Here is a 26,768-nt window from a genome sequence, read left to right on the forward strand (position 1 = left end):
TGAGCTTTGTGGGCGGCACTCTTGGCCTGTGTCCTGGCACTCCCTTGTCGCGACTGATCTGCTTGGTGGCTCCTGGATGTGGCAGCCTTCCTTCCCCTGGGCCAATCCAAGCTGCCGGAAGGGCTTGCGTAAGCCTTGCAATGTAGCGCCTGACTTGTGCGGCTCTGGGGGCTGGCTCTGCGTGGTTCCCTGTACGTTAGTCTGCCTCCTGTGGTGCCAGTGTGGTGTAGTGGTTAAGAGTGGTAGTCTCGTAATCTGGTGAACCGCATTCGCTTCCCTGCTCCTCCACACGCAGCTGCTGGGTGACCTTGGGCTAGTCACCCTTCTCTGAAGTCTCTCAGCCTCACAGAGTGTTTGTTGTGGGGGAGGAGGGGAAAAGGAGAATGTTAGTCGCTTTGAGACTCCTTAGGGTAGTGATAAAGCGGGATATCAATTCCAAACTCCTCTTCTCTTCTCCTATGCTGAAAAGGAGCTGCTCCTTGAAAGGGCGACGTGCGGTGGCTTCTTTCAAGTCCAGGAAGCGTTGCCTCATTGTTCTTGCTCCTCTGGTGGGGATGGGGCAAGAAGTGATAAGGCTAAGATGGAGGGAAGCAGTGGTGATAGCAGGTGGAGGGTGGAGAAGAAGCTGTCTCTAAGCTGAGAGCCCTGGTGAGCAACAACCTCGTAAGAGAGGCCATATTTTGATATAAACAATTGCAGAAGGGCTGGCAGAATGGGTTCTCAGTGTGGAGCTGTGCCTGCATTGGCAGGGGCCACAACCACTTCCTGACTTGGGAGGCAGCAAAGGCTTTGGCCAAGCGCTCCACGGATCCTTCTGCTTTTTGCTCTCCTCTGTCTTGGTGTGGGGAGAGAACTCCTGTGCTGCAGAATCTCTGCTGGTCAGGGTACAGAGTGGGCTTGATGGACCAATGTCCTGACTCTGTATAAGGCAGCTTCTTTTATCAAAGGTTTGCGGAACCTCGACATGAAGCAGGATTGGGGATCCTAAGTAGCTCTATGGATAATGTTGGACTCCAGGTTGTGTCAGCCTCAGCCAGCACGGCCTGTGGCCACGGATGGTGGGAGATGGTGGTCCAGCAATATCCAGAAAGTCACAGGTCCCCATCCTTGATCTTTTGACGTGAAGCACAGTCTTCTCTACTGCAGTTAAACCCAGTTAAACCCATGATCCTGTTGATGGCAAGACCGGCCTTCCATTTTCTTACCAGTCTTCTCTGGTCAGAGACATTGTTAGGCCTTGGTGTTCTGTTTTCCCCAACGGGTATGCATGACTCAGTCGTTTTATGACTGGAGGTGGGGGCTTCAGTGATCCAGCTGATAAAGCACTACTGGGTTCAGATTCAAGTCCCACCTGGTTAGCCTTGGGCAAGGCCAAGTTGTGTTCCTTGCTTGCTTTCCCCAGTATGCAGAGACAGCCTTGGTGGGTAAGAAAGGTACTGTCACTCCCAGTTTCCAGTACAAAATCCTCGTTTCCAAGGCCAGTTGGGAAGCCTGTGACTGACCTGGAAAGTGAACCCGGTGCTTTATCAACTAGGTCACTCCAGTGCCCTTTACAGCAGACCCAGATCTAAAGACCTCTCTGTGTGTGTCTTAACTCTCTTGTTGACTTGGTTTGGGATGCCCTCTTTGAGCCACCTTCTGCCTCTGTCCTTGCAGTCTGCTGAGACGCCTGGTCACCCTCATCTCCCAGCACGCCACCATCCTGGCTTCGAACGAAGCTTTCAAGAAGCAGGCAGAAGGAGCTAGCGATGCGGCCAAGAAGTACATGGAGGAGAACGACAAGCTAAAGAAGGTATGGGCTCCTGCCTGGGCCACAGGCACAGGGAAAGCTGCCGTGGGGCAGTTTTGACTTTGGCAGATTGCTGCAGTGTTGTTACAAACATGAGTTTTGAGGCTCCCCTCAGTTTTAGCAGCGGATGGCCCTGCTGGATTCTAGTCCCTCTGCTCTTGAGGAAACACAGGTGCAGTGGCCCCCCTGGGCAGTAGTTTGCACACTTCCACGCATCCTCAGACTTCAGAGTTCTGATTTATGGGTGTATTGGTTGGTGTCTGTAATCCTATAAGGCTCTGAGACTGTCTGTCACACTATATACCCGGTCCCCTTTTATGGCAGTAACCTTACCCAAGGGGTTAATCGCCCACTGGTGCCTTGTTTTTTCAGGAATACTTGGTGGGTGACTTTGACCTACAAGATTGCTGCACTAGCAAATGCCAAGCATTCGAAGCAGCTGGCATTGCAACCCGCTCCCTCGATAGCCTGGTGTTGGTGAGAGGCTTGCTGGCACCTAAATATGGAGTATTCCTCAAAATGGGTTCAAGATGGTGTTGGCTAACCCTCCAGTAGCCAAGGCACACTTTCTGAATTTACATGTGAGGCAGGCTTTGTTCCGTCCACCACATTTTTCTTCAGTGAAGGTGTGGGGAGGAAGATGTAGCCCACTGTGGCCTACCTGTGACCAGCAGGTGGTCTCCTGGGGCTTGGGGGCCCTTTCTTGGCACCAGGAGACATCTGGAATTGGACCTGGGACCTTCTGCATGCAGAGCAGGTGACCCCTCCAAGCCAGTGTGGTGTAGTGGTTAAGAGCGGTAGTCTCGTAATCTGGGGAACCGGGTTCGCGTCTCCGCTCCTCCACATGCAGCTGCTGGGTGACCTTGGGCCAGCCACACTTCTCTGAAGTCTCTCAGCCCCACTCACCTCACAGAGTGTTTGTTGTGGGGGAGGAAGGTAAAGGAGAATGTTAGCCGCTTTGAGACTCCTGAAGGGGAGTGAAAGGCGGGATATCAAATCCAAAACGCTTCTTCTGCATTTCCTGGAATTGCCTCCCTCCAGCGAGAGCGCAGAGGTGTTGTAGGCCAAACTCTTCTGGGCAGGGGTATAGCGCCATTTGCCAGAACCAGGGGTGCCACAAATGCTCACCAGTGGGAGTGGAGCGCATTCGCCCAGCTCTTGCTGCTGAACGCTGCCAGGCAGGTGCTCATGTGCCGGGCAGGGTAGGGGCACAGAGGGTGCTCTTTGCCCTTGGCACTCACCCAGTCCTCACTGCCGGAACCAGGCAGGGCGCGGCAGAGATGCTGGTTTGCTCCCCTCCAAGATTGTGTGCCGGGGCCGTGGCCCGCCCATCTCCTGGATGGCAAATAGCTTTGCTGATTTTTTGCCTTGAAAACACTGGGATGATCTAATGAAGGAGCTAAGCTCCTCTGAAGCCTTACCTTCTGACCACTGGAAATCTTCTTGCTTGGTTCTTTTAAAAACAAACTCCCAAACCTTTCAGCATCATGCATGGTGCTTGTGACAATCTTGCAAAGGGAAACTATAACTGCGGCCCCCTGAACTGGTGTTGAACTACAGCCACCATCATGCTTGACTGCGGGCCATGCTAGCTGAGGCTGATGGGAGTTTCCCCCCAGAAATATATGGAGTGCCAGGTTCTCCATCCCTGGTATAGGACATTGTGCTCTGCCAGGAGAAATATTACATGGTGGGGGTCACCAACTCAGCACCCACAAGCAAGGTGGCATCTGGAGAGGCTTTCATTGGTGCCTTTGGGCAGGGGATCCAGACTCTTGAGCTTTCCTTTTTCTAAAGAGGCAAGTCTCTTGCCCTTCTAGACAGAGAAATGGGAAGCAAAATATACAGGTACCCCTCTTAAGAAATTTCTGTGAAACAAGCTGGACTGACTGCTCCAACCATTTTAGCCAATGAGTTGTTTGGACACCAGTTATTCCTGTGGTCTAAAGAGTTGCTGTTTCCCCTTCCTCTTCTGTGTTCTTTTTCTGCTTCAGACTTATTTTCAGGTCCTTGGAATTCCTGTAGTTTCCATTCCTTTTCCCCAGCAACCAGGATGCATTTTTCCTGTGATCAGTTTTTATGAGATCAGGGTAGTCCCTAGGAATCATTTTCTGCAAATAATACTACACAGTGAGTGTGGGTGCGTGCTATGGAATCTCTCCTCCCCACCGAAGGCAAAGGTTAGAACTTTGCAACAGGCTGCGCCATCTCTCCTTCTCTGTGGGAGATAAGAATTCACTGCAGTACAATTGTGCACATGTCTACTCAGACGTAACACAGGAGGAAAGTGTAGTTTGGCTGGCCAGTCACTCTCAATGGCAAACTTTCATTGAGACCAGAAACCGTTGCTCTAGGGTGGCTGGGTGTGTTTCTGCAAGCTTTTGAATTGTAGAGTTCACTGTGCATTTATTTTTTGAAAAACAAAACACCGTGTGTTAGCTGGCAGCAACGGAAAGGCACCCCGATGAAGCAGGGCGCTGTGTAGTCCTGCACTTAAATGATGAAAGCGGTAACAACCAGTCTGCACTAGTGATTTTTCACCCTTCTACTTGAGCACGGGTGCCCGAGGCCTGTTCACACCCATCTTGCCCTGAGGGAACAAATACAGTCATACCTTGGGTTGCGAACGCTGCGTGTTACGTCTTTTCAGATTGAGTCCCGCGGCAGTCCGGAAATACCAGAAAGGGTTACTTCCGGGTTTCGCCGCTCGCGCATGCGCAGACGTGCAAAATGACGTCATGTGCAGAAGTGGCTCCGGAACGGATCCCGTTCACAACCAGAGGTACCACTGTAATGTCTGAAAAGTCTGTAAAACCCTGACACCTGAAATATTTTGTTTCCATCTGCTTCCCCCTCTCCCTTGCAAAAGGAAAAGGTACCTGGGAGCTTTTAAGTTCGCTAAACATAGGCTTGCTAAATAGTCCCACAGTCTTTACAGCTACAAGGCCTTTAAACTTCTGAGAACCTCGGCTTTGCTTCATAAGAATCCTGAACTAGATCCCAGGTCTTCCCCACCCCCTCTTCACGTGGAGAGTGCGGCTGTGAAAGGCAAGCTCTGTCGCATGGCAAGTGTGTTGGAGTTTCTGGGAATTCACGGCAGCTGCAGCTTCTAATGCAGAATCCAGATTTCCTTAGAAAATAAAAGAAGAGCAGGCTTCCTTCCACCGCATGATGGACAAAACAGGTGAAAGTGCCCCTGCATTCTCAAGTTTCAGCTTTGGGGGGTGGGGCTCCAACCTGGGGGCAGCTCCCTTTCATGCAATTTCTTTCCTTGCCAGCTTTTCTCCTCTGAGGCCCAGCCCTACTTTCTCTCCTCTCTAACCAATAAAAATAAGCATGGAAATTCATGGAATTTCCATTTGCAGCGGGGCGAGAGGCCTCACATTTGCCTGTGTACCAAAGAGCCTTCAAACCTTATGTGTTTTAAGCCACCACCCGCCATATGGGGCAGGCAAGCCCCACCACACTGGGTTGACATGAGGGCACTGCCTTAAATATGGCAATAATTTTTATGGAGTCAAATAAAAATAAGGACTGTGCATTAGCAAGACAGCCTTGACCCTCTGGATAGTAGGGTGGTGGTTGAATGTATCGGCTTTGGTGTGTCTTCAATCTGTAGCCATAAACAGGATGCAAAGATAAAAATGCAAACCTTGCTCAAGGGCGGTGATTATGACTTGGGCTTTTGATAGTGCCCCAGTCCCTTGCGGCTGCTTTTGGAGAGCTCCTCTCCCCCCCGTTCTCTGGCACTACAGACTGGCACAGCTAGAGATTGGCTTGGAATAGACTTTTCTATTCCAGTTAAAAGTCATCTCTTGTGAATTTTGCTTGGGGAGGTTCTGCACCACAGGATGGGGACTCCGGTTTGGGAGGAAATCCCCCCTTTTCTCATTCATTTTCATAGAAGCTTAGAAGTGGAGAGTTGGAGCATCCTGCAATGAGCCAGGATGCTCATTGCAAAAAAATGGAAAGGGGGAAAAATCCTACCAATAAAAGAATGGCAAATCAAATTTTGTGAATATATATATATTTGGCAAGATTCGCAGCATTCTTAAGGGGACAATCGGACCAAAAATTAGTAAAAGAATGGGATTGTGTTAAAGAATATATGAAAAAAACATTGTTCTGGAGTAAGTATATCGGGATGTAATGAATGAAGCTTTGCAGGGTTAAAGAAATTGAAAAATGGTGCAAGATAGAGGTAATCTACACTAGACACAACAATACAGAACGATTAAAAACTATGAGGTCTCAGAACAAAGGAAGGAAGTCAATGTTAACGATTAGTATGACAATATGGTTTTCTTTGTAGGCGTGATTTTTCTTTTTTCTTTTTTTATCTTTGTTTTTTGTTTTGCTTTCCTTTCACCCCCGACCATTAGATCTGCTGACGGGGGCTGGTGGGAACCCCTTCCAGGCTTCCTTTGGACTAGCTTAACAGCATGTGAAGGGGCCACAGGGAACCCACCCTAACCTAGAGGGAGGTGGGCAGGTCACTTTCTTGAATGCTGGCCCTGTTGCAGTATGTCTTGGGAGGGGTGTGCAAAGAGGATCGAGTGAAAGCAGAAGTTTCTCTAAAAACTGGCTGTGTACACATGATTCCCTCCCCACCCCCCAAAAAAAGAATACTGGGAACTGTAGGTGCTGGGTGTTGGGAATTGTAGCTCTGTGAGGGGGTATGCTACAGTTCCCAGGACTCTGGGGGACGTCATGTGCTTTCAATGTGTAGTGTGTACTCAGCCCATATTCCTGGCTCCTTAAGGCCAGCCAAGTTGGAGGGAACTGTGTATTCTAAAGACAACGGGAACTGGTCAAACTTCTATTCTTGTTTGATTAAGGCAGTTTTATAAACAGCCCCTTCTTGGGTGTGGCAGGTCAGTCTCTTCAAGGTAACCAGGCAGGGAAGTTTTAACAAAAGATTCTGTGTCCTTCATTTTGGCCCCCAATTACTTGGTAGAAGAAGAAGAGTTTGGATTTGATATCCCGCTTTATCACTATCCTAAGGAGTCTCAAAGCGGCTCACAATCTCCTTTCCCTTCCTGCCCCACAACAAACACTCTGTGAGGTGAGTGGGGCTGAGAGACTTCGGAGAAGTGTGACTGGCCCAAGGTCACCCAGCAGATTTGGAGGAGCGGAGAAGCGAACCTGGTTCACCAGATTACGAGTCTACCTCTCTTAACCACTACACCACACTGGCTCTCACATTGATGTGTGAACTCAAAGCTTAATACCAACAAATTCAATGACATAAGCTTCCATTGATTTCAGTGGGTTACTCTCAGCATGATTGAGGTTGGACATCGCCTATAGCAGGGGTCGCCAACTCCCAAGAGACTGTGATCTACCCACAAAGAGTATCCCCATTTTTGAGGTGGTGCAGGTCAAAGTTGTTGACTTTTTTAGGAAGGAAGGCCCTTTTTTTAGGAAGGGAAGGGGGGCCCCTGTTTTGGGGGGGTGCAGGGCAAAAATGTTGAGCTTTTTTTTAGAGGAGCAAAAGTAGTTGAACTTCTTTGGGCCGGGGGGGGGGGGGAGCCAGTGATCTACCGCAGACGTGCAGTTATATACCATTGAAGGATTTCTACTTTTTCATATTGTCACAGGAGAGCTGGAATAATGTGTTGTAGCTGGTGGGAAGCAAATACACAGCCTTTGAAGTTGGTTGATGGAATAGTGTCATCCTGCAAAACACAGGCATGAGCAGATGCACACTTTCTACATCTCCATATAACGGCTGCAGAACACGAGGGAGGATATTTTTAGGTTGCCATTTTGAAAGCAGTTTGAATTTAAGAATCCATGCATGTTGTAACTTCTGTGAAAGTAGATTCAGTGGCCCTTGAATTGGCAATGGAGCAGTTGTATGTGCAACACAGTTGAATATTTGTGTATTTTGAATCTCTTTCTCTCTCTGTGTGTGCGTATAAATATATATATATATATAGAGAGAGAGAGAGAGAGAGAAATGTGGTATACAACATGAGAATAAAATCAACAAAATGTCCATGAAAGCATAAACACAGATAAAACACCAGTAAACCCTGATTTGTTAAAAAAGAGAATTCATATTACAAAGATCTGGCTTAGAATGGTATGGTTTTCAAAAGACCTATGGGCTAGTTCCTGCGAAACATCTACTGGCAAGGAGTTCCACAGGGCAGCGCCTGCGCCATTGAAGGTTTGGTCCCTTTTACTTGAGCAGTGGAGAGAAGCAAGGGGTTTCCAGAAATGGAGGGCATAGGATATAAACACACTTGAGGGCATTAAGAATAGCCTTGCTGGATCAGGCTACCCAGGAGGACTCCCCTGCTCAGCGCCTGAGGGCCCCAGTCCTGCCACTCACCAACTGGCCTAGGGCGGCGCTTGACGGGCTCCATCAAGGACTGCTGGCGCTGCAGCTGGGCAGAGAGGGCTCCGTTTTTCTTTTTTTAATTGCTGTTATTTTTTACCTATGTCATTTCAAACTGATATTAATGCTGTAATCTTAGTTTTAGATTTTTATTTATGTGGAAATTGTTTTCCATTTGGTTGTGTATCTTTGATGTGGTTTACAGTGGTACCTTGGGTTACATACGCTTCAGGTTACATACGCTTCAGGTTACAGACTCTGCTAACCCAGAAATAGTGCTTCAGGTTAAGAACTTTGCTTCAGGATGAGAACAGAAATCGTTCTCCGGCGGCCCAGCAGCAGCGGGAGGCCCCATTAGCTAAAGTGGTGCTTCAGGTTAAGAACAGTTTCAGGTTAAGAACAGACCTCCAGAACGAATTAAGTACTTAACCCGAGGTACCACTGTATTTATTGTTTATGACTTTTGTAATTATATAAATCTTGTCATGTTGTAAGCCGCCTTGAGCATTGTTTCTAACTGTGAAAAGGCGGCATACAAATAAAATGATGATGATCTCACAACCAGATGCTTTTTGGAAGTCCAAAAGCAGGACCTGGGCACAGCAGCAGCCTCTCTGGACGCCTGGCTCACTGCCTGTGTCGGTGGAGGCAGAACGTAGACATTGTGGCTTTGATAGGCTCCATTCTCCATAAAACCACCTTGTGGTAGCGGATTCCACAGTTTTAACTGTTCTGTGTGAAGAAGCGCTTCATTCTGGTCTGTGCTGATTTTCCACCCAGCTTCAGTTGCTGTCGTGTCGTGCGCCACAGGCTTGGGCATCTCTGCTGCTCTGAAGGTCTTGTATAACATTTTTTCTATACATAGCATTGCTAATGTCAGGCTGTCGCTTTTGTGCCTGTCATGCCAGTGCTTGCAATCACAACTGCTTCTTCTCATATAAGATGAACCATGATTGGAGAAAGCTTATGCAAACCGCCCCCCCCCCCCCCGGAGGCTCAGTTTGAGGATGAAAGATTCTCCTCCTCACACCCCCATGCCTTGTCTTTTCAGCAGCCATTTCTCTCTTCCAAAATCTCAGGTTTCTCTTTGCCTAGTAAAATGTCCCCTTTTCTGTCCTGGGCTTATCCAGCTCCCTTTGCACTGCCCAGAAGCAACATCCGTTGTTTTATACACTCGCGGTTGGCATTTCCAGGGGTGTGTAGGCAGTATGCCTATTGTTTGACTGGTTATTATGGGATACTTTCCTTCAGAGATTTTTCCAAAGTAAGAAATGTTAGGAGAACGACAGGATTCAGGGTGGCATTTCATATGCATCAAAAAAGGGAGAAAGTGATAGGATGGAAATGAGGTGGCTGGGAAGTTTGTGGAACATGGCAGGTGATTCTCAGCTAATCCAACCACAGGCTGTGTGCAAGAGGCAGCTGTCTCCCTGCTCCTTGGAGGCAAAAGGATTTTGGTGGGAGCTGCTGCCTGGCAATAGAAAAGGGCGAGAGCCTAAATCATCCTAGTTGAAAAACTTTCGTAAGCCACTTCTTGAGAGCATCTCTGGGCTATAAAGCAAGATATAGGTATTTCAAATGGGGCATTTTGTTGTGTAAAAATGAAATTGCCCATGGTCCTCCAATAGGTAGACCCCAGGTCAGATCTTGCTTCATCCATGAGCTTCTTGGTTGGTCTTGGGCAGGCCTCACTCTAAGCTTCCCCATTCTCATATGAGGATTGTTTGTGCAGTGGTGTAGCATGGGTTGCCAGTGCCTGGGGCCACGCACAGGGGTGGGTGGGAAGGAGGGAAATGGATGCATGTGCATTCAACTGCCTAACGGCATCCGTGTCACCCAGGGGATCACAGAGAGATGTAGAGTCATTCCATTATCTGGAGAGGTCACTTCCTGAATCGCATGGAAAAGCCATTTTCAGTGGAGCCCAGTGATGGAAGCATGCAGCTGTAATGAGGCAGCATCTGGTGTTGAAATTTTGTGCCCAGGACACCTGCCCCTGTGGACCCCCCCCCCCATGCTAAACCACTGCATCTGTGTTTGCAAACTTGATGGCTCTGCATACTTGATGACTTGGTTGCTAAGCCATGCATTACTGCAGCAGGAAGGGTCCAATCCTTGACCTTCAAAGCATGAGGACAGGGATTTTGCCCCTTGCCCAAGGTTCAGCCTCAGAGTAGGAGAGGGGTAGGGGCATCTTCACTATAGTTCTTCTCCTCTTGGGAAGCCCAGCATCAAATGGGTACCAGTTTCTGCGAGGTTTCTAGCTCTCAGGTTGGAAGGAAACATGGAGACTTGTCATGCTCAGCAGATGTGTGTTTGCCATGCCAAGGGAAATTGTAGACCTCTGAATGTCATGCTGACCATCCCTTTAGAGCAGAAGTTTTCAACCTTTCTGAGTCTATGGCTCCCTTAAACAACTGCATTCTTTCTGTGGCACACCTGTGGGGCTCAGGAGCCCATTTATGTCACTCCTTGTCTGCAGTGCTGGCAGCCTCTCACCCTTTTTCAAACACCCTCCCTCGTGGAGCGTTCCCTCAGCCTCCTCTCCTCTCCTCTCCCTTTCCTTGGGAGTCCTCCAGGCAGCCGCTGCTGCCGCCCCTGGTCTCTGAGCTAAAGAGGAATCCCAAAATTGCTTCTTTGGATTCTGCAATAGTGGTTTGCCTATTTAGTATTTTTGGCTGTGTCAATTGTCCTAGAAATGGGTTGACACTGAAGTTTTGCAAGGTAGGTTAGGGGAAAGGGTCAGGATAAAAGCCAGCTGACCGTGTACAGGACAGGGGTTTGTCTGTACACACACATTAAATCTTGCGTCAAGCTATTTCTCATTGATGGATTGATTTCTCCTGTGTCCTCTAACCTTCTTTCCTTCTTCTTATTCAGCAACTGCAGCAAGCAGGGGTTAAAATAACAGATCTGGACACCAAAGGCGCTGGAGGTGAAGAAGAGAGTAAAGCACTGCAGGGTGAAGTGAAAAAACTGAAGGATGAGCTGGCCTCCACAAAGAAAGGTGAGAGACTTGGTGGAGTACGTTTAGCGCATGCCCCCTCCAGTCCTGGCTGTAAAATGACCCTGTGTGGTAGATGCCACTGCCCAGTAACTCATAGGGAAAGGGCATGACCTCTTAGAGACCCTGGACTATCCCTCTCCCCCCACATCCCACTTGGGTACAGCTGGATCATCCGGGCTAGATGCCGACGAAAGGGTGATACACCATCTATTTATACTTCTAGAACTGTACAGCCATGCACCTTCCTCATGTACAATCTCAGAATTCTGTCCCCCCCCCCTCCTGCTTAAAAATACTTCACTTGGCATCAGACTTTGGGAATAGATGGACTGAGCCCTGAAGAGTTTGTTTGTAAACACTTTGGTTCTCTATAGTTGTGAGGATGCTGTTTTCCTTGCTCTACAAAGCAATGTCCAACTTTGGAATTGGTCTCTCTAGTTATTGAAAAGGGAAATGATGATGGGGACAACTAATTGGTGCACTCACACACTGGCAGGTTTGGGACTTCTTTACACCTTCTTTGTCACAACTCCCATCAGTCCCAGCCTGATGACCAATGCCCAGGTATGGTGGGAGTCCAGCACAACCACAAATTCTCCATTCCTCTCTCTCCTGTCCCAGTTGACATGCAGCATAGGCTGCTGTAGTGGCACTTGCTCACATTGGTCCCAGGTAGCCTCCTGCGAAGTGGTTGATTCTGGCAGCAGTGTAGGTGATGCTGCTCTGAGCTGTGGCGCACAGTCAAGTGGAAAGTTCTCCTGCATAAGCCCCACTGGGATGGGTGGGAGATGTGTGAGAGAGCACAGTCACTCAGTGGGAAGGGAATGCTGCTGTTTGGTGCTGTTGGCACCATACTTCACCACTGCTAAACCCTTCCCTCCTCTCCTCCACAGTCAAATGTATTTATTTATTTCTTTGATTCAGTTGATTAATTGCTTCCCATAAAATATCTTGATCTGATTTCGCAGTAAAGACAATCAAACAATTCTGTATGTAAACTATTTTATACTGTCAAGCTCATACCCAACAATGATTGGGAATGCTAAGAAACATCATCAAATTGAGTGCAATTTTGAAATCAGTGGTTAAAATCCACACTGTTTTGTAAGATTCAGCCTGCCATCTTGATTCAGATTGGGACCCGATAGATGAAAAACCCGTTACTTGACCTCAAGAACCATAATGCAAAATTGGATTGCGGTATCTTCACAGTGTCCAGATGCATAGGAAGCAGACAAACGATTTTCCAGGTGTCCTCCAAGAAAATTGTTTGTATGTCTACTATAATTGTTTGTATAGTAGATATGCAAACAATTTAAAACCAATTCTGTGTGTGAAAAGAACTCCAACTCCAATACGACTCCAACTCCAAATAAACGTTGCAAGCTTTTTTAGGGTAGCAGGGCAGGGTCTTTGCACACTACTCTAAAACCTTGCAATGACATAATGGGATACTCTCTCTCCTCATGCTGCATGTGTTTGAAACCCCCCCCCACACACACACTGGGGGGGGGGCCTCCAGTTCTCAGTTGCAGTATCAACCAGTCTGAGCAGCTTCTTCAGGGCTCATTTCCAGAGCTGGCAAACTAGAGGGGTTGACATCAGTGCTGGAGGAATCCTGGAGCTGGGAAGTTTTGGGTGTCAATTGCCCTTCCGACCTTCTCAGTTCTTGGTGGGCTTGTGTAACATTCCCAGCGTCTCTTTGACTCCCCCTTCCCCATGTGAATGGCACAGTGGCCAGGCAGGACTGTAATTGGTTGTGTAGTGTGCAACACTAGGCACACAAGAATTGCTCAATATACCTTTTAAGTTGGTTGAATTATTTAAGGTTCTTGAATTATTACTTTGTGGCTCAGATTTCTTTCTTTGGGGGGTGCAGGGGGTGTTTGGCTGGGCATGCCTGGGTTGAACTGATCTCTTGTCTCTTCTTCCAGTGTGCCCTCTTTTTTTATAGCTGTTGTAAGGGGTGCTGCGTTTTGTTCCTTCTCTCCAGTCTAACACCCAAATGGTACTATTTGTTAAGCCACAGGAAAGCTGCCAAATTTGGCACAACTTGTTCTTCTGGCCCAGAAGCTCTCAGTTTCTTTAGCACGGTGGTCCTCCATGAGGAAAGTGTCCCATGTGCTGGATCAGGCCAATGGCCCATTTATTCCAGCATCCTGTTCTCTCAGTGGCCAACCAGATGCCTGTGGAAAGCCTGCAAGCAGGACCTGGGTGCAACAGCAGCTCTCTCCCCTATTGTGATTTCCAGCAACTGGCAATGGAAGTGAAATGGCCATGATGGCTGGCAGTCATGAATAGCCTGATCCTCCACAAACTTATCTGATCCTCTTTTAAAGCTGTCCAAGATTGTAGCCATCACTACTTCTCAGGGGAAATAGCTTAACTATGTGCTATTTGAAGCCAGTGAGGAAAGTGAAGGAAGGAGCATCTTCCCAATATTCTCTGAGTCTTCCTTAAGGAGCCTCAAAGCCTTTTAGGTCTGCATCTGATAGAAACCAGCCTTGGGTGTCTCTCTCTTCCAGTGATGCTAATGCTATCGTGGGACGTGCGCCAGTTGCTCTCTGACTATCTGCATCCGGAGCCTTGAAGTGCAGGAAGTGCAGCTTGCATTTGGCGCCAAAGGCAAGCTTCAGAATGGATCCTGTCCCAGAGGGGCTTGCACTTGGCACACTAAATTTAAATTCACGACCACGAGCTCTACTTTCGGCAGGGATTGGCTCTGCTTGGAAGACTCTGCTGTGCCGTTGATGGCCAACATGCAAAATGCCCTGAATGCAAGCCCCTCTTGCCAAGAAGCAACTGAGAGTTCACCTTTAGGCTCCCAATTGTTCCTTTGCAGATATGGCTTTACCTGCACCACACCTGAAGTCATAGGTGACTCCAGGTGTGGCAGAAACTACCCTGTGGGCCCAATTAGGGCCTCTGGTGCCTCTGATTTGTTGTGTGGGCTGGAGGTTCCCCTCCCATGATAGGTTGTAGGAATCTTAAGAAGCAGAACTGGAAGTGACTCAGGGAATTCTTTGGGTTAGGGTTCTGGTTCTCCACTCCCGCAGTAAAACACTGGTGAACGTTAGAGGTGATTTGGACCAGGGAGCACAGTCCTAATTCAGAACAAAAATTTGGATGAGAGCTTATTGAGAATAGTTGAAATGTTCTTGTGGTGACATGATCCAATCAGTTATTTCAGGCTTGCCTAGTACTAATTACACTCTAGAACCACCATCCATGTCTTTGAGTGTTACTTTTTAAAATTCTGTCTATGCTGGTGGTCAAGCAAAAACCCTGCAGTGGGCAAAGTGGCAATTGAGAAGCAGCCTAGCTTATTGTCCAGTGATCTCAACTTTGAAGACCAAGAGGGAAATAAGTGGCTAAGCTTTATAGCATCCTCATTTGATAGCCACAGCTGATGGGAACATGGCTTCATCCTTAAGTTACTTTGTAAACTGTCCTATGACCTTTGGATCAAGGCAGGCATACAAATTTTATTAAGTAAGTGCTAGAAATCAAACTACTCACCTCAGTCCTTTCATGGAGTTGGAAGTCAGAGGAATGAACTTGGTGGAAGATCACAGCTCCTCCTCTGATCCAAAAGTCTGTGGTTTTCTATTCCTGGAAAACCAGGATCTGCAGTGATCCATTTTTTACACACAGACACATGCATGTGACTTGGCTTGCTGTTGCCTGATTATCTGGGTCAGTTGGGATGTTTAGAGATTGCTCTAACCTGTGCTTTTCTTCCCCCTTTAACCCCCAGCCCTGGAAAAGGCAGAGAACGAGGCCCTGGCTATGCGCAAACAGGCCGAAGGACTGACCAAGGAGTATGACAGACTGATGCATGAACACACCAAGCTCCAGGTGCGAGGGGAGGGAAGTGGGGTTGCAAATATCTGTTCTGAGGTGGGAGGGAGTCAAGAGGGGCCTGGCTGGCATCTGCATGAGGCCACTGTTGTGTCTGGCTGGACTATTCCAAAACTCTAAAAACCGGTCCTCTCCCTGGCTTCTACGGGTTCCAGCTTGAGTTGGTGTCTTGCTCCAGGAAGAGCAGTGGTGTTTGTGTTCTAGGGCAGGGCCAGAAGAAGGCGGTGGTGGTGGTGTGATGAGGGGTTTGGGGCTCAAAAATCCTTTAAAAAAAGAAAAAAGAAAAAAGAGAGAGTGTTTGTCCCATGAGTACTGTGGCTGCTCTGGGAATGTGAGGGTCGTCGATGCCAGCCTTCCCCAGTCTGGTGTCCTTCAGATATTGTCGGTCTACAGTCCCCATCATCCCTAACCATTGGCCATGCTGGTTGGGGCTGGTGGGACCCCAACAAGATCTGGAGGACACCTGGTTGCAGAAGGCCCATCTGCTTGGTTTTAAGAGAAGGAAGCTTCTTGGTCTTCCTCTTTTCCCCAGCTTCAAGGGGGGAGCTCCTCATTCCAGCCTTCACTTGAGTGTCCTGTGGACATTCTTCCTTGAAAGAGAGGTGGCTTCCCGGTTACCAGAATGCATAAATAGGGAAGAATGGGGTGACTCTCGAGAAGTAAGGTTTCGGCTGTGTTCGGCCCTTACAATGGTTGAGAGGGAGGCATCCCAAGTAGAACATCCTTTTTTCTTGCCCTGTGCTTTGTTCCTTGTTGGATTTCAGCTGTGTGTGAGGCAGTGAGTCCGGCATGGTCACTCCCGCTGGGCAAAGCCAGTTTTGTGAACAAATCTTCCTCCAGATGAGGGCAGCTGGGGAGTCTTCTGAAGTTTCAGCTGTAACTGAAAATAAATGTGTGTCTTGCCGTTGTTTAAGCTTTCAGGGAAAGCAGGAGCTGTGTCCCTGCTGCTTATAGTCCTACAACCCATGATTCCCTCTTCAGGGGTGTGCTCTCTTCCCCCACCCCTCGCACCCCAAACCTTTTGACTGTGCATCAGATATCCTTAAAAGTTAGCAAGAGCCTTCCACAAGTTCTGGAATCTTGTTGCTGACAGTCTCTACCGTCCAGTCCTTGAATGTGTTGCGGGAGGTTTCACATTTGTGCATGCAGTGGGTGCTTCTGAACCTCCCCCTTCTCATGGTCCCCTGAAAGTCGCCACCCCTGTAGCAGGAAGAAAGGAGTAGTCAGTCTTTTATTTTTTGGGTGTGCGTGTGTGTGATCATGTTGATGAGTTGCTTTGGTACATTAATGAAGGTTCTTTCTGCATTCTTAAGGGAGGGCTTTGAATCTGTTGGATTACAGCTGTCTTCTGCCGCAGACCCGCCTTCTCTCCTACCCTGTGTCACTGGTTGGCTAGCTTTAAATGGCCAGCCCACAACAAACACAGCATACACACACACACGTATAAAAATAATCCAGCTTTCGTTGCCAGGGTAACCTAATCTGCACACAGTGGCTGAGAGAAGCTGCCCAGCCTTGGTTGCGGGTTTTTTACTCCAGCCTCTCCCATTCGCGGAGTACCAGCCAGGGGAGGATCTTGGCAGCGCCTGGGAATCCTGCCCGGTAAACAACCCTCCACGTTTCTCTCTGCACGTAAGCAGCAGGTCACAAGACGCTGCCTCACCTGGGAGCTGATAACAGGTGGGCGGGGAGGAACAATGCTGGGCCTGGCACCACCTCAAGGAAGTGCGGAAGGGGCTGGGCCCCTCACTGCTCGGGTTTTAAAACAAGACTTGAGGCAGCACTGCCTGCAAAGATGTGGAGGATGTTTTTCTTTTCCCCAGGCTGGACTTAAACTCAGGAGTGAAGGACTATATACAAGTTCATTAACAGCAGTTTGGGACTGGGATAGTGATGTCTGGTTCACAGCTGTCAACTTTCAGATTTGAAAATAAGGGATCAGCAGCTTCACCTGTCCCAGGGACAGTCTATGGGATATCTAACAATCCGGGAAGCAGTGGGAAACGGCATTGGAATAAGGGGATCTCCTGCAAAAAAAGGGAAAGTTGACAGCTATGGTCTGGTTATCAGAGGTGGGAAACCTCAGGAACAGCCTCCCAACTATTGTTTTGGGACCAAATGATGTTTTCTAGTAGATCTTAGGAGGGGGTTTCTCTGTGTGTCACTGTCCCCTCCAGAAGCTTACTGGCAATTCTTTGGAGTTGGGAAAATACCCCCCCCTTTCAGTCACAATCTTGTGATGGCCCCCTTCCCACGCTTAACCAGCCCCTCTTGTTATCCAAGGCTGCGTACACACCTTGCGTTTAAAGCACGCGGCTTCCCCCAAAGCATCCTGGGGGCTGTGGGTTGTCATCGGCACTGGGAATCGTAATTCTGTGAGGAATAAACTACAGTTCCCAGGATTCTTTGAGGGGATCTCTGTGCTTTATTTGTATGGTGTGTCCACAGCCTTAGTCTCCATTGGGCATTCCAGGAAGCCTCCCTTGGGGAATGCACCTGATTGCTTGCACAGTTCTCCCATGGCTAGTGACTGAGGGCTTGCCCCTTTCGCTCTAGAGGTTTGCAGTTGGGGAGGATGGTTCTGGAAGGCTTGACTGGGCTCCAGACAGTTCACATGAGCCGAGTCTTCTGCGTTCTGCTTGCTCTCTGCTCTGTGGTGGAGCTTGGTTGGCTTGGACCAGGACAGCAACCGCCTCTTCTTTCTTAGTCTTAGGATGATAAAAAAAAAAGTTTCAAGGTTCTGTTGTAACCCATGCTGAGTAAGCCTCCTGCCTCCAGGGCTTAATTACCCCCCACGCAGCATCTTTCTGGATTGCAATGGGCGTTGCTCTGAATATCCTCATTCCAATCCCTTCTCATCCCCATGCTCCCTTCAGCCCACAAGTCCTTACTGAGCTCTGTCTTGGCTTCGCCTGTGTGCTGCAACCACCTGCTTTCCCCCTCCCCTCCCCAGAGCTGGTGTGATCCGGCTGCCAAGACTCAGTAACAGTGTGCCTTGCCAGCTGCTTAAAAATAGGATCTCAGTGTTGTTGCTATTCTGATGGCTCTGCAGGATGGCACTGCTGGGGAATGGCACCTTCCTGCTTCTGAAGGGCCAGTGTGCCTTTGGGTACCTAGGGAAGCAGATATGTCCTTGCCCTGCGAGGAGGAGGAGGAGGAGGAGGATAGGGACCTTTCCAGCTACTCACATGCCCTTGAGCATTGTTCCTGGGTGGTGACTGGAGGCTCTCATGTTGGCTTTTCCTTAAGGCTGCCTTCCACAACCTGGTGCCCTCCCATGAGCCCCAGCACAGCCTTCTAGAAGGCACCAGGATGGGGAAGGCCATGTTGAGGAGGTGTGGGTGCAAACAGCAGCATTCTCAGCTGGTGTCTTGGGAACTCTGTTCGAAGCATGTTTTCAAAGGGACGGGAGAACTAAGTGGCGGCAAATGCTAAACAGTGCGTGGGAACTCCTCTCTGCAGTGAGGTATCCTGCTAAGCTAATATTTCACGCGCAGCTCTTCATCTTTGCTGCCATCATACTCCAAAGCACCCTGTACTGCGGGCTGGCATGGTTCACTCTATATACTGTTGAGCTTCAGCCCCAGCCAGCATCACCAAAGGTCAGGGATGATGGTCCCCTGTACAGGGTGCCGATAGACTGCTCTGCATCTTGCCCAGACATCAAAATTAGGGGTGCATTGGCCTTTCTGCTCTACTTAAGTTGAGCACTACCGCAGCCCTTCAAAGGGAGAATTTGCAGGGTGGAGGGTGAGGAGGAGGAAGACTGGATTCTGAATGGGCAGCAGAATCCAGGACGGTATCTGAACCTGTGTTAGCTGGCGATTTCTGGCATCTGCTTAGCTTGGTAGGAGTGTTGTGGGCCATAGCTACTGTTAGTTTGTTTTGCTCATGCAGCTATTTGCCTTCGTGGCCATTCTGGGCAGCTTTCTCCAGGTTGCAGTCGTGTAGGGAGCTGGGTGGTCTTCCCCGTCCTTGGGCTGTGTAAGCAGATCCCTCCCCCTTGGGTAGGATTGCAGTGCTAAGGGCTGACTAGTTGGCAGAGAGGCAGAATGTTGCTACTGCAGCTGCTGTCCCTCCTAGACAATTGAGCTCTGCACTTGGGCACAGGATAGAATTGCATTCCCCTGCAGTCCCTGGCCATCTGTGGAGGCAGGGGTGGGGGCAGCATTTCTGCTAAGGCAAAACTGTATTTTCAGAAGGACTGTTGAGAATGCCTATTTGCCCCTCAAGTTGCCATTAGATGATATCCTTTCAGCCATGTGGCTCAGTCTGGTGGAATTTGTGGAGATGTGTGTGTCTCAAGATGCCTGGGGCTAAGACTGAGCTATGAATGGGGAAGTCACCTGAGCCAAAAATTCACAAGGTGGCCTCTCTCTCAGCATGCAAACAGCCTTGATTTTTGAGCATCCCTAACTGGTCAGGGTAGGGAATCGCCACTGGCTGCTGTGGAAATACATTCACAGAAGCTGCCTTTCATGTGGCTGGTGCACACACTGACCATTATTAGGCATGTACAGCACAGAAGCAAAACAAATGCAGCAGCCTTGAATGATGTGCCTAAGAATGAGCAGCTTATGACCTTGCAGAATACAAAGGACAAGGGCTTGAATGGAGATATTGCGTCATCGGCCAGCAGGGAGTCAAATCTGTTGTGTACATTTGGGCATGCAAGGCCTTGTGACTTGCTTATTATCTGCCTGAAATGACAATGGACTTGTAGTTCGCTTTCTGCTGCAAAGTGTCCACTTGCTACCTTGCTCTGCTGTCTGCAGAGTTCTGTGAAACTCCAAATCCAAAACTATGTGTCTGCCTTATCCTGCAAAAGTAACAAGCGCAGCATGTGGCAAAGGACAATAAGGGATTTTGTTTCCTGGGAATATTCACTTAAAGCTGATTTCCAGGCCATAATGGCAGCAACACATGCCTGGAAGTGTGTGTGTTTGCTGTCCTCTCAGAAGCCAAAGGGGATGACGGAATGAGAGTTCTGTGGCTTGAGCTGTGGGGCCCTTAGTGCACTGCATAACTTCTGGCTCCTCCCCATAACCAGCACAAAAATAAACCACTTGCAGAATTCAGTGTTATTTACTCGGCTGCAGCTTTTGAAAAGGGGACGGGGGGTAAGCATGGGGAAACAAGACAACTGTCCCTAAAGTGTGTAAAATGGAGAAGTTAACTGTGGTGTGGTAAGCCACTTTGCACTGGCTTGCCCAAAACGTGGCTTAAAAATACAGTTGAATGAAACAATTCTCCTCTTATATAACGCCATGTTGTTCCCCCACCCTCCTTGTTTCTCCCAGGAGGCCTGCGATGGACCAAGAGACAAGAAAGAAGAATGATTCCCCTGCTGCATATTGGTTGTTCTGGCCAGTCTCCACCTGGTTGCTGTACACTCATGTTTTTCATGGGGCTGGGGACAGCCTAGCTGAGCCCCCTCCCCTCACTTTCTGGGCATAGGTTTGGGTGATCTGTTCATCCGCCATTATTTGCTCCTTCCCCATCCTGCACCCCCTTCAGTGATATAGCTTTTGAGTGGACTGCTAACTCTCTTTATCCTTGTGCCCCTGCCCCCCCAATAAAGAGACTGGATGTGAACTTACCAGAACAATACTGCTGCTTGACTGTTTCTCACAGGTGGAGGAGAGGAGGAAGACAAAGTCTGTCTCTCTGGGGAGGCAGTTGGGGCTGGGCTACCAGGGCCAGAAGCCTTTCATGGTGGTGAGGGTGGCTGGGTCTATTTCAGCATGTGCTCTAAGGCTGTCCTGCTGTCTTTTAGCTGCACTTGCTCCCCCAGACTCTGGGTAGTTTCACTGACTCCATCCAAAGCCTGAAGGGAGCATGAGTGGAGCATTATGTGTGGTGCTTATGTGCTCCTGTTGATACCATCTGGCTGTGATGGGGAAGATCTCCCCGTGTCCGTAATCTCTGTATTTTTTTAATAATATATATTAAGGACAAGGTGTCTGTACAAAGCTTCTCATTAAAACTCTGGTAGAACAAAGCTTTCAGTGTGGCCTCTGAGTGAAATGGGGGTAATGGATTAAAAAAAACAGAGCAAGGGGAAATTGATCTTGTAGTCCTGAATTCTGTGTTCTGGATTAATGAAGAGCGGGGGACGTTTGGGTTCTTCTGATGGGCTAAACCGAAAGCCCCACCCCTGTTGACTTGTTTCTGTGGCCAAAAAATGCCTGCCTTCTGGTCTGCTGGCTCCTGAGTCCCACCCTGGTTACGGTCAAGGTTCTGGTCTTTGTCCTTTTGCACTCAACTTCCGCCTCCTAAGGTCTGCCAAGGACTTGAGCAACAAGTTGCTACTGTGTTCAGTGCCTCACTTGGTGCCAAAACCATGGCCACAGAAGGAACGCAGCTTGTGTCTGTAAGTGGTTTTCCTGGGCAAAGAGAACAATGCACTTAAAAAAAAGGAAAACAGTGAAGAGGGAGCAGGATTTGAGGGAGGAATGAGTGGAGATGGAATAAAGGAGTGCTAGGGAAAGTGCCCCCCCCAGAAGAAAGGAATAGTTTGAAGAATTAAGCTGAGGAAGTAGAAGGGTTCTGAAAGAAAGAGAAGAAAGCTGCATGGTCAGGAGTGTTAGAGTTGCCACACAGATGACAAGGGTCTTCAGGATGAGGGACAGAAAGAGATTCAGAGCACTTGTGCCTCAAACATGCAAGGAGCAGGATGGCTCAGTCATCCTTGAGGCAGGTGCAATAAAGCTAAAGGCCTTCCCCCCCCCCCAATGGGTCAGAGGAGAGGTCCTGCTTCCCCCCTCGCTAGCACCAGGTGTTTTTGCAGAGGAGAGTGTGTGCCTCCTTGGTTTTCTTGATGGCTTGCAGACTGACGCTTTCCTCTTCAGTGCTGTAGGACAAGCGAAGAAGGGGTGTGTGTAAAGAGAACACGAAAAGCCCTGCTGGATCAAGAGCCTGTGGCTGGCCAGGTCCTCCTGGAAAGCCAGAAGCTGGACATGAAGGGAACCTCTCCCCCCCCCCCCCCGCTGGCATGTGGTGGAATTTCTTGTAGGGGAACAGTTGGGACCAGAGGCTCCAGCTTGTGAGGATGATGGCGGGAATATCGCGTGCATGAACATCACACCTCTCTAAGCCGGGCAGAAGTTTACCGGGCTTTGGGAAGGAGGCGTCAGACTTTCAGTACTTTAATACAGTGGTACCTCTGGTTGCGAACGGAGGCCTGTTCGCAACATGAAAAGAGCGCAACCTGAAGCGCCGTATCTGCGCAGGTGCACAGCACGATTTAGCGCTTCTGCGCAGGTGCAAGCAGCAAAACCTGGAAGTAACCCTTTCCGGTACTTCCCAGTCGCTGCGGGACGTAACCTGAAAGAACGTAACATGAAGCAAACGTAATGTGAGGTCTGACTATACTGTGCTCTAATTTACCAGGAACATTCAGGGGACTAGCCTAGTCTCCGTAGTCCACTGACTGCATGCCACTGCTTCCCCTCAAAACACACACACACTTTGTCCCATGAAGTTGGTGCTGAAAAAAGTTTCAGTGTGTGTCCCTTTGATCACTTCTGTCAGGCATCTTGGGTGTATTCATTGCTCCTGTTCTTGCCCTGTTTTTCTCATAACTATCATCCAGAAAACTGCCCTGTGACATCCTCCTGAAAAACCAGTGTGGCCACCATGTTAAACTTCATTTTTGCACGAGGGAAGCAGCCCAAAGGCCATGTGGACGGCGCTACAGGTAGCTGCCCAGTCTTCCAAAGCACACAGCCAAAGTGGAAAGTTTTTGCTCTCTTTCTCTCCCTCCCCCTCCCTGCCCCTAGTCTTGGGTTGGTGTTTGTGCACTGGTGGATCTGTTTTCCCAGGCCCTGCCAGGTGATTTATCATGGCGAAAGCCGGATCCTAGCCAGGAGTAACCTTTAAAACGCTCCTTGGGCAGCCTTCCTGGCAGGCCAGTTGAGAGGAGCTCTCAATCGAGGGCCTGTTCTTTCTCTCCCTGTTGAGGGTGATTCTGGCCAGGAGCCTTGGCGGGAGGGAGGGGTCCCCCTGCTTTTTTTAACGGCAGGATGTGTTTTTCCTCCCTCTCTCTGACAAAATGTGTGTTTTTAAAGAACACATTTATTGTGGACAGTGGGGAGTGGGATTTTTTAAAACACTCTCCCCTCCACCCCCAGCCCAAAAAAGTTGGTTTTGAGCACTGGCTTCCAGCCTCCCCAAACCCAACTTGTCTCTGTTCATTTCTCACATTCAGACCCTGAACTCCTCTGTTTTGGAGCTGCCTCAACAGCTCCCCCAAATTCTTTGATGGCTGCCCCTGACAAGGAGGCTCAGTGTGGCTTGCTGCCCAGCACATGATGACAATCCCAGGGAGAAAGCAAGCCTTGAGCCCTTCTCCTCCAGCTGGCTCAGTTCCTTCTCCTCCCCTATCCCTTTTCCTAGAAATGGGAGTGTAGTTGAATGACAACACACACAGCTCCCAGAAGCTGAACCTCCAGGCTACATTTTAAATTCCCCTACTTGAATCTTGCCTCACTGTGCTGGTTGAGAGAAGGATCATTTGCCCTCTTGCAACAGCTTGTTCTTGGGGGTGGGGGTGGGTGTAGGGAGCCGAAACACACCAAGGGGGCAGGTCTCTATCCCATCTCATGTTCGCTGCATCACACTTCTCAGTGCTGGCAGCTCCCTTGGCCTTCAGTTGCCCAGTTTGAGCAGGCTCAAGGCCTGGTGGCATGTGGTCCCTTATTGACATCCGCCCCTGGTGTGCATGTATGCGCCACCTGAATTTTGTGTTGTCTGTGTGTCTCCTGATAGTCCTGGCTGAGCTGGGAATGAAGGCCAATATAGTAGATGCAAGATTCAGCTTCCTGAACGTCTTTGCCCCCTCCCCACTTCTCTACGCCAAGGGTGGCCAACAAAGGTGTCCTCTAGATGTTGGACTACAACTCCTGTCATATCTGGACAATGGCCGTACTGGTTAGAGCTGAAAGGAGATGGAGTGGAAGAACATACATGTTTCTCCCTCCCTCGTTTTATCCTCACAGCAATCCTGTGAAGTAAGTCAGGCTGAGAGACTCCTCACAGTGAGCTGCATTCCGAGGGGACATTTAAAACATCTCTCTCTCAGGTCTTCGTCTGACTGTCTTAACTGGTACACTGCACTCCCCTAAGGATGAAAAACATACTTGGAGTGGTGTGGCAATTTAACACTGTCCAGCTTCTGAGCTGATATTAAATGCCAAATGGCATTCCCCCCCGCCCCCGGTTATCCCTGCAGTAATGGGCTTCTGTGGAAAAAAATGGGGAAATCTGGGGCTTTATTGTATTTAACAATGGGACAGTAAAGATGGGAGTTCACAGTTTTTCAGTGGGCCTCTTCTGCAGGGGAAAATGTTTTTTTTTAATATTTAAACATTTAAAAGCACAGTGCAGTTGCATGTCATTCAGTGGCCCACATGTGCCAGCACGCAATTGAGTACTACAACTAAGATTTCAGGGTGGCATTTTAAGCAGAGCTGACCTTTGTTTCAAGCTGAGGGCTTTGGACTGGAAATCCCACCAACCTTGGCCTCAGCTCTAGCCTGAAGTACTACAAGTGGACTGTATTGCAGGACTGTTGTGAGGTTCTTTCAGCAGCAGCCCGTGGGGAAAATTACAGCGGTTTTAGCAAGGCAATTTTCAAATGGGTACAAAACAAACTGCATTCTTGAGGTGAAACAGAACCTGAGTCAGAGCGTGAATTCCTCTCTTTGCTGCTACCTCTTGTTTATGAGTGGCTGCACTGCTGCCTAATCACAGCTGTGCTACAATCCTGGATTCTTTTACTTCATATTATTATTATTATTATTATGTTTTATACCTTGGAGACAGAGGAGATGGTGGCGGGAAGGTAGTCTCAGGGCCTGGTTTGACAGCATGTGATTCTAAGCAGGCCTGGGCCTGGCCTGTGTCTGCATTGGGCGACCTGCTGGGAACCACATGGAGGCCACTTGTGAGTTCCATGATGGAAGAACGATGGGATATAAATGTATTGAAATAAAATAGTGGGTTGTCACTCCAGTACGTCTTGTCTTTATGTGGAAACCCTATTTCCCCAGAAACTATTGGAGAAGCTGGAGAAAGGAGGGGCAGAAAACGGCTCATGGTAGCCGTTTGGAATAATGGGATTAGGAAAAAGGCGTGTGCATTTAAAGTTTTGAAAAAGCTGGTGGCGGCAGCCATAGCCATTGGTTCCCTCATGTCTAGTTTGGCTGTCAGAGGGCTTATCTATACCTACTTTTCCTCCACACTTTCCAGGCACTTTCATGGCCATTCCCCCCCCCCCCTTCCAGGCTCAGGTCTGAGCTTTAAAGCTGCGTGTCTGAGCACACTTTTTTCGCCCTGCACTTTGCCCGATGAAAACCCTCCCTTTACTGCAGAAATAGACACGAAGCTTTGAAGCGTGAACCTGTGCCTGGAGAGAGCAGGGCAAAAAGTGCAAATAAGCCCAGAGTGAGGGCAAAGGCAGAGGTGAGCTGATGCGGAATTTCTACAATATTTATTTTTTGAATGGCAAGCAGTGCTTATTCTCCCTACCCCACCTCCCAAAACAACCAGAAATGTCTAGTTCACGTTATGAACTTCTCAGCCTGTGAAAATTCCAAGAAGCGAAGGACACTTGCAATGATCCCTACCAGGATTCCTTTGGCACAGTCTTTCCTCAGCAAATGTTAAAGTAAGATGATCAGAATTGCAGGGCTGGCTAAGACAAGAGTCCCACTGAGACCAGTGTTAAGGATCCTCCATTTAACTCCCCTCCCTACTAAATAGCCTTTGACACACCTATCCTTTATGAATTTGCCCCAAACCATTTATTTTCCTTTTAAGAAATCTGGGCTTGTGCCTATTGCCACATTGTGAGGTTTCATATGTCAGAATGGATAAATATTGCCTTTGTTGGTCCTAGGCCTGATGCCATAAACTTCACAGGGTCTTTCTGAGTTCTGGTAGTGTAAGGAGGTGGAGAAGGAACATTTCCATCACATGTTTGTTCTCTCCAAAATTTTTATCAGCCCCTGTAACATTCTCCTTCCTGATTTCTGCATACTGATAACTTAATTTCTTCAACAAAAAGCTGAAGAGTTTAGAGAAAAAATGGCCGTGGCAGTGCCCATGCCATACCTTTAAAGCACATTCTTTCAAAGACTTTTGCAAACCGTACTTTGTTGCTGGGAATTGTAACTCTGTGAGGGGAAAACTACAATGCCCACATTTATTTGAGGGAAAGGATGTGCTCGAATGTGCTTTAAAGGTATAATGTGTACGGCAGGCTGTGTTTTTAAAGGTTAGATGAATAGTCCCGATAGTGAGGGCAAATTAAGTTAAGTTGCAGGTAAGCTAGAGAAGAATAAAAACAATGTCAAGGGCAAGTGGCAGTTGCTGATAATAGTGTCAGGTGTCAGTTTTGAAGCAAATGTTGAATTCTTGGTTGCAATGGAATTTTTGCCACGCAAGGCTGATCTTACCATGAGGAAGACTGAAGCCCAGGTAGATGTTTGAATGCCACAAAAGAAATGTTTCTCAGTCTGATTCTTGTGGAGTTTTCTGACTTGGATACCAAAACATCATAGGTGCTGTCTGCTCAGATTTGGGTGACATTTACTGTTCTACCTCAGGGAACGAAATACCTTGGCTGGCCTCATTTGCTGTAACCTCCCGTTGTCCGAAGATAATGATCAAAACTAATAGAGTACAGGATGTACAGTTCCCACCTGAATGCCTGAATCATTAAGTTACACCTCAGCACAATGACAGAAATCATCCCATTGGAG

General features: G+C 48.6%; 1 protein-coding gene across 1 annotated transcript in view; it reads left to right on the forward strand.

Moving 5' to 3' along the window:
• BCAP31 (B cell receptor associated protein 31) overlaps window positions 1–21,004 on the forward strand; it is a 38,712-nt gene extending 17,708 nt beyond the window's left edge. Inside the window, exons 5-8 of the mRNA XM_053370655.1 lie at window positions 1,657–1,792; window positions 11,016–11,142; window positions 14,900–15,000; window positions 20,304–21,004. Coding sequence (XP_053226630.1) covers window positions 1,657–1,792; window positions 11,016–11,142; window positions 14,900–15,000; window positions 20,304–20,342 — 403 coding nt within the window. The 3' untranslated portion in view covers window positions 20,343–21,004. The remainder of the gene's footprint in view (window positions 1–1,656; window positions 1,793–11,015; window positions 11,143–14,899; window positions 15,001–20,303) is intronic.
• Window positions 21,005–26,768: the final 5,764 nt, after the last annotated feature.

This window comes from Podarcis raffonei, chromosome 17 (assembly GCF_027172205.1).
Source record: "Podarcis raffonei isolate rPodRaf1 chromosome 17, rPodRaf1.pri, whole genome shotgun sequence".
Lineage (NCBI taxonomy): Eukaryota > Metazoa > Chordata > Lepidosauria > Squamata > Lacertidae > Podarcis > Podarcis raffonei.